The following is a 13,389-nucleotide window of genomic DNA, read 5'->3' on the forward strand; positions in this document are numbered from 1 at the left end:
TCTCTCATCTGGTTTCGTTCCACCTCAATGGAAAGTTTCCCAGGTAAAAATGATTCCTAAACCAGGAAAAAGTGCAGACAGAGTTGAGTCATATCGCCCAATCAGTTTGCTACCCATCGCCTCTAAAATTCTGGAGACTTTCTCAAAAGATTGATGCCAGTAATAGAACAAAGAAAGATTATCCCTAATCACCAATTCGGTTTTAGGAAAAAACACAGCACAATCGAACAAGTTCACAGGCTTGTAAACTGCATTCACACTGTCCTCGATATATCTCAAGCTTTCGATCGAGTATGGCATGATGGCTTATTTTACAGAATAAAGAGTACCCTCCCGATAAACCATTATATCTTTATCGAGTCCTATCTCAAAAATCGATTTTTCTTTGTTAAGCAAGGCGAGGAGCAGTCTGAACCCTACGAAAGTTCAGCTGGTGTACCTCAAGGCAGTGTGATGGGTCCTATCCTTTATCCTACCAGCATCCGAAGGAGCAATTGTTGGTACATTTGCAGATGATACTGCAATTCTCGCAATGGACACTCTTCCAAAACTCGCCTCGGTTAAACTCCAAAATGGCCTCAACAAAATAACACAATGGCTGAAAGATTGGCGAATTAAGCCAAATGAAACAAAGTCTGTCCAGGTTACGTTCTCCCTTAAACGTAAAACCTGCCCGGCCGTAAAACTCTATAACGTGGATATTCCACAGCGTGATGCGACAAAATACTTAGGCATGCACCTCGACAGCAAGCTTACGTGGGAAACATATTTTCACTAAACGCAAAGCACTGGGAATGAAGCTCAGAAATTTACATTGGTTACTGAACCCGAAGTCTCAAGTCTTACTCGAGAGTAAGCTCTTACTCTATTCATGTGCTTTAAAACCAGTATGGACATACGGAATACAATTATGGGGCTCTGCAGCAACCTCCAATATAGAAATACTCCAAAGATTCCAATCAAAAACTCTTAGAATGATTGTGAACGCTCCGCTCTATGTCACAAACAACCAAATACGCCGTGACCTTAAAATCCCTACTGTTGCTTCCGAAATTAAAAAGCACGCCTTGGCGCACCGACAAAAAATTCATGATCACCCAAATCCTCTTATTTCTACACTCACTTCTCATACAGTGTCATTCCAGCGCCTTGAAAGGAAATCAATATTAGATCTCTCTTTGAATATGGTTGCGCCACTGGGTGTACTCCATACATGATTATTTTCTTATTTAGTATTTAAGTTTCAAATATTGCTTAATGTTAAAAAGAAAAAAAAACAGATCGCAATAAAAATATATGAGTTCAAAAAAAAAAATTATAATAATAATAGATTGGCGCTTATACATATGTTAGTGTTTTTCCGAGCTTCTCCTCCGACTTGTGGCGTGCGCTTTGATGTTGTCACACAAAGCGGAGGGACCTACAGTTTTACGCCGACTCCGAACGGCTATTGTATTCGTATGAGAAGCTGTTTTTTTTCATTAAGTTTCGTTAAAAGGTTTCCAAGATACAGCACTTTAAAGAAAAGTATGTATGACGTTTTCTAAAAATTTAAGTCCCGTGTAAATAGGCAACCCTATGTCATATCGGCAAAATATGCTGCACGTATATTTATATCACCTAGACCTTCAATCTCTTCAACTTTCATCCAAATCTTTAGAGGTCGCGCACAGAGGTGGCCGCGGTGACATGAAATGCCTCATATGCATCCCACTCCATATCATTGAATACCTCATTGAAACATGTAGTCCCTCTATTTTAGCGTATCAACAGTTCATATGGATTCATACCATGTAAATACAGCATTAATTTAGCTCGGTCGAGTCTCTGATCTCCATTTCTTCTAATCCTCGTCGTAGCTTGCAAATACGCAAGCGTCTGCTTCATTTCGCACTAAGTCGACGGTGTCGCTTTCGGCGGTTGCCGCCTGCACTTGATGTAGCTCACGACCGCCATTTTGTATGCCCGCAGCGTCACCGTTCTTTTCAGAAATGGCCACGTTTGTTACCTGAGTACAGTTGGTCGCGCGTGCCTCTTCATCTACGCTGGTGTTTTCCCCTTGACTTTGAGCTACCGGTGCAGTACCCACTACACCTTCCAATAACGAACGTAGCTACGAAATTGTAGCTGTCTCAGGGAATTCAAGCCCCATGTCTCAGGGCTGTTATTGCGTCCTCTTTTGACATCATCGGCTTCGGTCCTCTTAAGTTGCCTTTTCCTTAGCTTCGGCCCACTTAAGTTGCTTTACTTCACTTAAGTGCTCAAGTTTTTAGACATTCACTCTGGATACGATATATTTTAGGTATCTTTAAATTATTAAATTAATACTGACCTGAGCTTTTGCAAATAAACGACCGCTTGTAATAAGTATCCAATCATCAATGCTGGCCCATATATCGATAGTCTACATGGTTGCATTAGTATTAATCAATTAGTTTATTTGGAACCAGCGACCTAAATACACCCCAGAAATATGAATGCTGTTCTTTACATCAACAGAACAATTACATTTTGGTTGGAAAACAGATAAGTTTGAGGAAACCATAAATTTAAGGGCTGCCAGAGGTGATATTTGACTTTGCCGTTTGCGTTTACAGATTCATTATCTAATAATATCCACCAAACCTTTTTGCTGAACCCTCAATTTTCAACTAGAATCCGTCTTATTCGACCAGTGTGCTTTGTATCACATGGGGATCAATGCGCGGGCTCTTGCTATTAAAATAAACGGTTAATATTTTGACTTCATGGTATATTTAATATATTTTCAATATAACCAAAGGCCTTAAATTAAATTTTCGACACGCCCTAATGGTCTTTATTACAGCAACAGAAGCCAAAACAGTTATAGAATTTTTGTCTGTGTGTATGTATGTTTGTACGCGCATCACTCGAAAACTAATGCAACAATTGAATGCAGTAGTTAGAAAAAAAATGGATAGTTGCCACCTATTTGAAAATTGCAGTTTAAGTAAATTGATAAGAAAAAGTAAATATTGCAATATGGCTTTCAACAGAAAGAGGTTTAAGAAGGCTTACAGCGGCAAATTTTTTGTTGGGGGTTGCCACCTGTTTGAAAATTTTATTTGAATTTAATTGATAAGATATGTGAATATTGCAATATGGGCATCAAACTGAAGAGGTTTAGGAAAGTTTACTGCTGAAAATATTTTTGAGGAGGGTTGCCACCTGTTTGAAAATTTGTATTCAATTAAAGTGGAAAAATAAGTGAAATATTACAATACGGATATCAAACAGCACAAAAATACTTTTAAGGCGCAGTGAAGCACGCCGGGTATTTGCTAGTTCTTAATATAGTTAGTTGATAATGCTAAATACATAAAACAATTTTTTTCTAAAACACGGCTATGAGTTTATGTTTGTTTATGTAAAGATCTTTCAGATCTTTGGGCAGCGTGGTTGATGAATTTTTAAACATTTACTCAAAAATGATATTTTCAATTGATCTTAAGCGAAAATTAGTTTTTCGTAAAATGTTTTGGAAATTGGGCGTTACTCTCTAAGGGTTAAGCATTTAAGGAAAATGAATCACACCGGAATTTATAGTTTCCTCAATGGATTTCAGGCAATTTGATATGTACATAATTTATTCTTGTGGGTTCAGTTTAAGAATTTACGTTTTTTGTTAACGTTGAATCTCACGGTTCCGAGATTTGCCCATATACTCGGAAGTTTGCCGTTTCCTACGGGGGCGACCTATTAGAAAAAACTTTCCTTTTTTGGATATTGTTCGGCCCTAGGATCGAACCTTGGTTAGACCAACAATTATGCAGGTGGGAGTAGGAATCCAGAAAATGTTTCAAAATACTCAGAATGTGAACTACTAAGGTTTGGTGGCCATAGTAGGTGTACATGAAAAAGACTGTCAAAACAAAAAATGTTTTAATGTTCCAACCCAACTAATTTCTAAACAAATGCATATAAATATGTAAGTACGTTCAAGTGAAATATGCAAATAATTTGCGAAAATATGATGAAACATTGGGTTAAAAAAAATAACTAATTGTAAATTACTGTTCATGTTATGTTCTATTACTAACAATATGATGGCCTGGTGTTGATTAAAAAAAAAAGTGCAGCACAGCAGAGATAAATGATAGTGATGGCAAACTATCGATACTATCGATGGTTTGGTTTTGAAAAACTATCGAGTATTTTCACTATCGAAAATTTTCCAAATATATGACACAAAAATGGTGAATGTGCAACTATGTTAGCCTAACGTCATCAGTAGAATAGGAACGAATGTACAGTAAAACAGCCTTAATAGTAAACGAAAAAAGGTAGCAACTATTCGCAATGTTGACATGCTATGTTTCTTATGGTGATTTCGTTTCTTCCAAAAAATGTTACCCTTCGTCGGTGCAAAATGTGTTTGATGTTACACTCAACCCCGTAAAAAGGCATGGTTTTGCCTTCTTGTCTAGCTCACACATTTCATAATATTGACGTTTTAAACAACCTTCTGATTTTCAGGGCAACCATCTATCTCCCCTGACAAAGCTTCACAGGGCGAGAATGTGCCTTTTATGCCTTACGAGAGTGTGACATTTTGAGAAACGAACAGAAAATTTTCTCACCCTTTGCCTTTAATTTAGAATCGAACACGAGAAGAGAAAGGTGCAATCCAAAGGCGACATTTTTTGGTAGAAACAAAATCACCATTAAAAAAAAACAATTGGCTTTGGAAACCGGAATACGTAAATATGTTTGGTTTTTTTAAGTTATAGTTACCTTCATTATTAAGGTAGGTCCTTATGGTTAAAAAAAAAAAAACTATATTTAACGCAATGGGGCGTATTAATAGTCAAAATTAAGTTGGTACTTAAATTAGTTGTATCTTTTTGACATAATTTTGGATGGATTATCTGTCAATAAAGTTACAACCAACTTTAAGTACCAACTGAATTTTGACTATGATAGACTATCGATAGTTTGAAAAAATATCGCCCTCCATCGATAGTCACCACTATGTTATGTTGCCACCACTAATAAATGAAAACCCACTAAAGTCATTTAAACATCAAGGCCATTCGGAAGGTACTGCACCGATATTTGCACCATTATCACTTTAAGGGCCATTTTCTCAAGTAACATTTAAAATTAATCTGCTCTTTAAACTTAAATTTTGTTCTTAAAATATGTGTTTAACAGCCGTACTCTAACAAAGTCACAAACCTTACCTCATCATTGCTGTGATTTGTACTGCGCCTCAAAGTTTGCCTCTGCAACAAATATGCCGCTACAACACAAATTTTTAAGTTTTTGTGTATTTTTCTAGAATTTATAATCGAATTTTTGTGGCACATTTTGCGGCGCACTAGAAATCACAACAGTGATGAGCTAAGTTTTGTGACTGTTAGAATATAGGGGTAAAGGGCAGATAAATTTTAAAAGCTACTTGAGAAAACGACCCTAAAAGCATATACAGACGGCAACGTTGATCATGATTAACACCGCAATTGATCTGATCAAAATTGTGCCTTGACAGACGGCAGTAATGCGGATTAACAAGCCGCGAGGTCGAATCCCGCGGCCAGTAGAATATTCATTTAATTTTTTTTATTGATTCAATTATAACTTCTATATTTTTTAAAGTCTTTTTTAGTTAGTTGTTTTTGACTTTTTTAGTAAAATTAAACTCTAAAAATTTAAATTAACTAATAATAAAATAAAAATGAAACAAAATAAAACAAACGAAAATAAAATAAAAAGCTATTAAATATATAAATCAAATAAAATTTAGAAAAATAAAAGAAATAATAAAAACAAAATTTTTTGGCAATCGCTCCAACCTGGAACCTACAGGCTTGTAGTACGCAGCTCTCACCACTCGGCTACCGCGGATGAAGGAATCGGTTGCTCTATTTGCTCAGTTAGCGTAGAACACAAAGAAACTGCAAAACTAGCATAGACATCCACCCTGTCGTCGGTAATGCAGTCCCTGATATAAGTTCTTATTCATTTTAAATTGGATTCCTGTTTGTATTAGTATGGTGACTGCATTACCGATGAAAAGGTGGATGTTTATGCTAGTTTTGCAGTTTCTTTATGTTCTACGCTAACTGAGCAAATAAAGCAACCATGCTAATTTCGCATTTTCCCTGTATTCTACGCTCTCGTGAGTTTTGGTCAGTGTTGTCATCGAAAATTCCCTTGAACCGAGTTAACTCTAGGACTTAATCCGGATCAACTGCAGTTAATTCCCGAGATAATTCCGAATTAACGAGTTGATCCGGATCAACGCTGTCGTCTGTTTATGCTTTAAGCCTAGCTTTGACGCTTTGATAGCTATCACTATCAATCATCGCACTGCTGTCATGGAGGTTACTTCATTGTTACTAACAATATGTTTGCAATATACCTGTAAAATCAAACTAAAATTTCCAATGCAACTTATTTTTTTTTTTAACTGCGGATAATTGCTAACCGCATTCGCTTTTTACACCCCATTCTACAATCATTGATATTTCCAAACTACAAAATTGAGTGCACTAATTGCCTTGAACAAAACAACAATAAAAAATAAATGACACATATGTATCTATTTACCTCACGCCCAACATCTAGGCCAAGGCATATGTTAAAGAGCAAACCACGCTAGCTAAACGGGTTCAAACAATTGTGGTGCATCAGCAGGGACATAGTAAAGACCAGCTATCGTCCAAAAACAGCAATCAATACAGCCCAAACATAGCGCAGAAACAGCAATCACAGCAGCGAATGGGAGACGAGAGGTGTCGTGAGATGACAGTAGAGCAGCAAAACGCGTTTGCCAATGGCAGGGTCCCTATTCCGGTAGAGTGATTTCTCTATTTATTTTTCTCCCGAAAATAAAAGTATCCTGTTTCCTTTTACATATATTCAGAAATGGCGTAATAATTGTTAAACAACATACATTCAAATTTGCGAGCGAGTTGAAAAAAATTTTGGCTCTTTATGGCGAACTGCTTTTCTAAAAACGAAAATAATTAGAATTTTAGTTATTGAAGAATATAATTGGTACTATTTTGTTACATATGTATTTTGACGTATCGTGTTTAACGCAAGATATTTTTAACTACAGCTACGTGCAAAATAATACGACGTATGCAAAATTTTTAGATGAAGCAAATTTTTTGGTTTTTCTTATCCAGAAAACATCATTTTTACCTTCCTTTTATTAGCTCGGGATGTAACTATGTAATATTGATGCGCCTAAAAGATGCAGCGATTTCTATTCTCAAGTTACATACCTGATGACAGTACGAATGGCTATTATAAAAGGGAGGTTTTAGTTTTTTAAACTATAATTTTTTTATTTTATCACATATAAATTATTTGTTTTTGTTTTGTAAATCAAAACTTTTAAACCTTTAAAAACACCTAGGTATTTAGTATAGTTCACGAGCAAAAAAGCGAAAAATTGGAGTCCCTTTCCAATAATAATAATAATAATAATAATAATAATAATAATAATAATAATAATAGACTGGCGCTTACACAGTGTTGGGCCGAGTTTCTCCTTTGATTTGTGGCGTGCGTCTTGATGTTGTCACACAAAAAGGGACCCACGGTTTTACGCCGACTCCGAACAGCGATTGTATTTTTATGAGAAGCTGTTTTTCATATCAGAAATACACAGAGGTTTGCTATTGCCAGCCGAGGGCTACCGCTTTAGACAACTTTTTGTTTTTTTTTTCTTTTTTTTTTTGTCGGAAACCGGGGTTGAACCCAGACCTTGCGGGGTGGTGGCGTGCACTGCTAACCACTACACCACAGTGGCCGGATTACCTTTCTAATTTCACTGTAAATTGAATTAGAAGTTGATAATTTGTTTTTTGTAGCATTTTGGCACATCTTGGTTATTCGATTTAAAAAATGAGGGGTCAAATTAAAGGGCCTGGCCTGTAAATGTGCAATAACGTTTTTTCTTTGAAAAGGGTTGCGTCCCGTCCAAAATTATTTTTATGTATTGAAACATTATGGCCCATTTTCACCAACAATACACGTTCCCGATTTCCACTGGCATATTTATCTGCTAAGATTATGGTTTGGTGGTTGTCATACGACATATTTCCATTGCCGTCATAAAAATAACACGGTTCAACAAAATTTGGTCGTATTTTATCTCAAAAGCAGGGCTGACCACATCTTATAAGTTTTTTTATACCACGTCCAGTTTTTGAAAAAAAAAGAACTCTTGAGCTGTCAAAAAATAGAAGACATGGCAAATTTTAAAAATAAAATGTGAAATTAAAAAAAAACGTCAGCAAACGTCAAAGCTGTGAAGTTGTGTTTGTTTTTGCTCTCATTTAATATCTTATTTTGCAAGAGATTGATTAAAGTGAAAAGTATCAAGAGACGTTTGGTGCACAATTTAAAGTTAAGTAAAATATCAAAATTTCTAGTGAATTTGATAAATTTAATTTAACATTATTAATTATGTGTTCCGAGTCTTTTCTTTCATATAATTATATTGTTGTTATGAATTTATTCTGTTTATCCATAATTACAATTGTGTTTTTTTGTGCACATTTATTTTGCTCTGTTTGTCATTTCTGCTATTTCATCCTTGTCACAGCTGTTTGCTTTGTGTCAAAAATACAGTGTATTTAAAACTGTTCGCTACATAGAATTCATGCTAATAATTATCAGCTGATTGTTTTCTTTTGCTACATCGCTTTTAAAACTGTTTGCATTTTTGCTTCAAATATTATATATAAACCTACAAACATATCCAGAGATATCATTTCAAATATGTCGTGTATTTACGCCAATTGTCACGTTAAGAGCGACGCCTATGTGTCATGCTGGCTTTGCGATGGGATTGCCCATATGTTGTTGTTGTTTTAGCGGCACAACCAAGCCCCGCCTATTTCGGGTCAGCATTCAATCATTGTCGTCAAGCTCAACTTACGGGAGGCCCAGGAAACAAGCTGTTTCAATGGGGTCGGACCAGAGGGAGAGGGGTGTTAGTTGAGTCGGATTGAGCTGGCATGTGAAGAGGTGGTTGGTGTCGTAGGGGATTCTTCACATGCCGGGCACTCATTGGGGATATTGGGGTCGAGTCTGGACAGGTAGCTGTTGAGGCGGCTACAGTATCCAGACCGTAATTGAGCCAGGGTAACGCGCGTCTCTCTTGGCAATTGAAGCTCCGTTTCTTCTGCGGGTGGTGATTGGGCTCCGATTACGGCATTCATAGGTCGAGAGTCAAGGTAGGTGGTCACTGACTCTCTATGGATGTCGTTAATAGCTCGTCTGTATGTCTTCGGGTCCAGTGGTTGGTCTAAGTATAGCTGGACTGCGTCCTTGTATACGAATAGGTGCCCCTGACCTGCCTGGGCGGAGGCTCCTCCTGTAGCAGAGGTCTGTTTGGGTGTTCGCTTCGGTGGCACCCCACCAGAAATTGCTTGCAAAGCATTTTGTTGTGTTGCCTAACGGGGAGCACTTGGGCCTCGCTGTGTAGGTGGTGCTCAGGCGTCATCAGGAGGCACCCAGTTGCTGTGCGGCATTCTGACAAGTCTGTAGCTTCGTCCACTGCGTCCAACTAGTAGCCGGTGTCCAAACTGGCGCAGCATAGTTTAGAACCGGCCGGCCAATTGCCTTGTATGTTGCCAGCAACGTTTCTTTGTCTTTGTCCCAAGTGCTGCCGGCGGGCGACTTGAGGACCTTGTTGCGGCTCTGTACTTTATTGACAACTGCGGTTGTGTGCGTGGATTAGGAGAGCAGGCTATCGAAGGTGACCCCTAAAATTTTCGGGTTGTTTATAGTCGGTATTGGTGTGCCATCGACGTGTATACCTAATTCTAGCCTGACCTCCTTCGTCCAGGTGGTGAAGAGGGTCGCCGTTGATTTCGTTGGGGAGAGTGTTAGGCTCCTTGCAGTGAAGAAGCGAGAAAGGCTGGAGAGATAGTAGTTTACTTGTGAGCAGAGGTCATCAATTCCGAACGAACGAAAAATGACACTGAAGATGGCACAACGCCGAAACCGGTTTGTCTCCAAACCAAATTTGACAAGGGATGACGGAAATTCGTTCCATAATACATCATACACCCACCCTGTCGGAAAAAACAACAACAACCAAAAAGGAAAAAAGTCATCAATTCCATTCCCGGACGCCAAATCGAGCAATCGTCAGCGTATGAGATCAGGGAAACTTCCTCAGTTGGCTGGGGAAGCTTCGAGATGTAGAAGTTAAATAATAAGTGAGAGAGAACACCACCTCGTGGAACCCGTTGTTTAATTCTTCTTGGTTTCGAGGTTTGATCTCAGAAGATTACTGACGACTGTCGACCACTCATATAATTCGCCGACCATCGCTTCAGTCCCTGTGGGAGTGAGGAGGCCTCAATGTGTTCTAGCAGCGTGGAATGGCAAACGGTGTCAAACGCCTTTGACAAGTCCTGCGCTACTAGAACTGTTCTCTCACAGGGGCGGTTTCGAATTAGGCCACGAGTTATTTGGGTGTTTATGGCATTAAGTGCTGTTGCTGTGCTGTGCACTTTACGGAATCAACGCTGATGCTTCGCTGGGGTCAGGTGGCAGGTGAAGTATGGGAGTAGCAGGGCCTCTAGTGTCTTCGCGACCGTGGAAAGGAGCGTTATCGGGCGATAAGAGTCTCCTTTGTTGGAGGGCTTCCCCGGTTTCAGCAGTGGGACTACTCTACCTGATTTCCACACACCTGGAATGATGAGAGGGGCCATTGACAGGTTAAGGACCTCCGTTAGGTAAGCTACTCCCGTAGGCCCCAAATATTTCAGCACCAACATACAGATTCCGTCGGGTCCAATGGCTTTGGAAGCTTTCGCCTTCCCGATAGCCCCCTTAACTTCACAGCTGGTGAAAACAAGTGGTGCACTGTTTTTTGGCAGCTTGTTCAGCCTCCTGGTCACTCGACGTTTGGCCCTGTCTACCGAAGGATGCAATGTGAATTGCCTACTGAAGTAGGTTGCGTATTTCTTAGGGTCTGACGAAGTGCGACCTTCGAATGAGATTTCCACTCTGTCATCACGCTTCGTTGGGTAAGACAAGGACCTCACGGCTGACCAGAGCTTACTCACACCAGATGTGAAGTTACAGGACTTCAAGTGCTCCTCCCACTTTTTACACTTGTGCTGATTTACCAGTTGCCGAATATCCAAATTAAGGCCCCTCAGGCGAGGGTCCCCGGGATCGACCTGGCGTAGGTGGTCATGCTCATTTGCTAGTACATCTGCTTCGGCCGGGAAATTTGGGCGGACTTCCGCGATACGTCCGGACGGTATGAAGCGAGCCGCTGCGGCAGTGACTACCCTGCGGAACTGGCGTTCGCCAGCATATACGTTTGTGGGTGTGGGAAGGGCGGCGAAGCTGCTCTCGGTAACTTCCGCGAAGCCGTCCCAATCAGCTTTGTGCCAAATTAAAGGGCTTGACCTTTAGATGTGCAATAAGGTTTTATTTTTTTGAAAAGAGTTCCCACCTGTTAAAAAATTGTATTCAAATTATTTAATAAGGTTAATGAATTATGTACATATTACAATATGTGTATCAATCGAAATGGCTTTGAAAATGCTTTATTTTTAAACTACATGTAGGAGGGTTGCCACCTGTTTAAAAAATTAATTTAAATTTCAGCGTTTTAACCTTAACAGGTAGAATAATTAATAATAACACAATCAAATTGAATATAACATGGTCAACATGAAACATTCGTTAATAATTGAACTTCACTTATTGTGCATTCTCAATAGAAGAAAAAACACAATTATATACAAGATGGGCGGACAAAAAACAAGAAAAAATAATGAAGGAAGTGGTCGTTCGAAAAAAGTCTGCCGAGGTTTTGCTGGTGGACGAAAAGCCATATCGTCATTAATTTGCTCTGATTCAACCAAATATAGACGAGCCCATAAGATCGCTGATTATGTCGAGAATGATGTCCAAATCTTGGAGCTTGCTTTAAGTATTGCGAAAAGAAGGAAAGGTATGGCACAAGTCAAAAATGTAGGCAACGAAACAGGCAAGTGCGGCTCAAGCATACTTAAGCACACTGGGACTCAGCGTTAGCATTTTATTTAGAGCTTGATCTGAAAAACCGTTCTTACGTTGCTATAGCAAGGGACTCTGCCCAGGGGAGCTTCTAGGAGCCGTGCAGGCTCTTCGAGTGTTGGGTAAGGTACATTACGCGGGCGGGTAGCCGTGGAGGCTGATTGTGCCGTTTGGCTTGAGCAGCAGGGAACCGCATAGCTTGTGGTCCACTCCCGGTGAAACCTAAGACCTGAGCAGGTTCTTAGGTGACTCCATCCGTTGCATGAGTTGCACCCAACCGAAGTGGAGTTCGGATGGAGTCGATTCTCGCAAACGCAGCAGAAATATGTTTCCGGTCCGGGGTTGGGCTCAACGCCCGCCCGGAGAAGAAGGATGCGGAGCAATCCGGCTGCAAGGAGTTGCTCCATGGACGAAAATTGATTGAAGGGTATCGCCGATCTAAGTGGGGTTAGGTCGCCGAAACAACAGCCCTTGGTCATTCCGGTACGTACAACCGGCTGGCGTGGGAATGGGATTGCCCATATAAAATGTGCTGGTTTGATCGGTAGGGTGTTAGATGCTATTAATGAGGGAAAGGGTCTTCGTAGGTCTTGTCAAAAATCGCGATCAACCGAAGTCGATTTATTTAAATTCTTTAGACAGTCCAGAAATGGTTTTTCTGAAATCGGGAAGGATCTGTCGGCGCTTGTTGAAAAATTTAAGCAGTATGAAAAAATGTTTAAGTCTTTCACATGCCTCGACAACCCTCCAAACTCCGAGGAAAGTCGCGAAAATAAACGTAGGTGTGTTATTAGTCCACCTAAAAAAATAGTCACTGAATCTACACAGAAAAATCCTCCATGTCAGCCCTTAGATCTAATCAATCTTTCTTCTCCATGCCCTCAGGCATTGGAGCCTCCGCTATTTAAAGCTATATCCACTAGGTCTACGTCTAAAAATAATAACAACAATCAAACTGTTGATCTAACAGTGTTGACATCGACATCTAAAGCTGCCCCATCTAACATATTTAGATCCTCCGAATAACTCGGAATCCCGTATATCTGAAGTCACTACCAAAAAGTTGGTTGTAATTCCTCCGAGAAGATCAATCTTTGTCTCTAGATTTGCTAAGGACACTTCTTCGGATGATATCGTCGCTCCCAACGAAGAGTAGCACATCTCAAATTACCGTGGAAGACTAGCACTTTTCGCTATTCGCGTCGAAGACTAGCACATTTCATTATTCGCGTCGAAAAGTAGCACATTTCAGATTCTCGCGTGGAAGACTAGCACATTTCACTAATCGCGTGGAAGACTAGCACATTTCTTTGCGTGGAAGACTAGCACATTTCAGATTTTTGCGTGGAAGAGTAGCAC

The 13,389-nt window shown here is 39.7% G+C and overlaps 1 protein-coding gene across 2 annotated transcripts in view; it reads left to right on the plus strand.

Moving 5' to 3' along the window:
* The window catches only part of VhaSFD (V-type proton ATPase subunit VhaSFD), a 126,245-nt gene that overhangs the window by 43,421 nt on the left and 69,435 nt on the right, over window positions 1–13,389 (plus strand). The window contains exon 3 of one of the 2 annotated variants that reach the window (XM_017614774.1): window positions 6,592–6,819. The exons of the other annotated variant lie outside the window; for it this stretch is intronic. Coding sequence (XP_017470263.1) covers window positions 6,592–6,819 — 228 coding nt within the window. The remainder of the gene's footprint in view (window positions 1–6,591; window positions 6,820–13,389) is intronic. 2 annotated transcript variants of the gene reach the window in all.

The sequence above is a fragment of the Rhagoletis zephyria genome, unplaced genomic scaffold (genome assembly GCF_001687245.7).
Source record: "Rhagoletis zephyria isolate East Lansing unplaced genomic scaffold, Rhagoletis_zephyria_1.1 Rzeph_scaffold_00893, whole genome shotgun sequence".
NCBI classification, from domain to species: Eukaryota; Metazoa; Arthropoda; class Insecta; order Diptera; family Tephritidae; genus Rhagoletis; species Rhagoletis zephyria.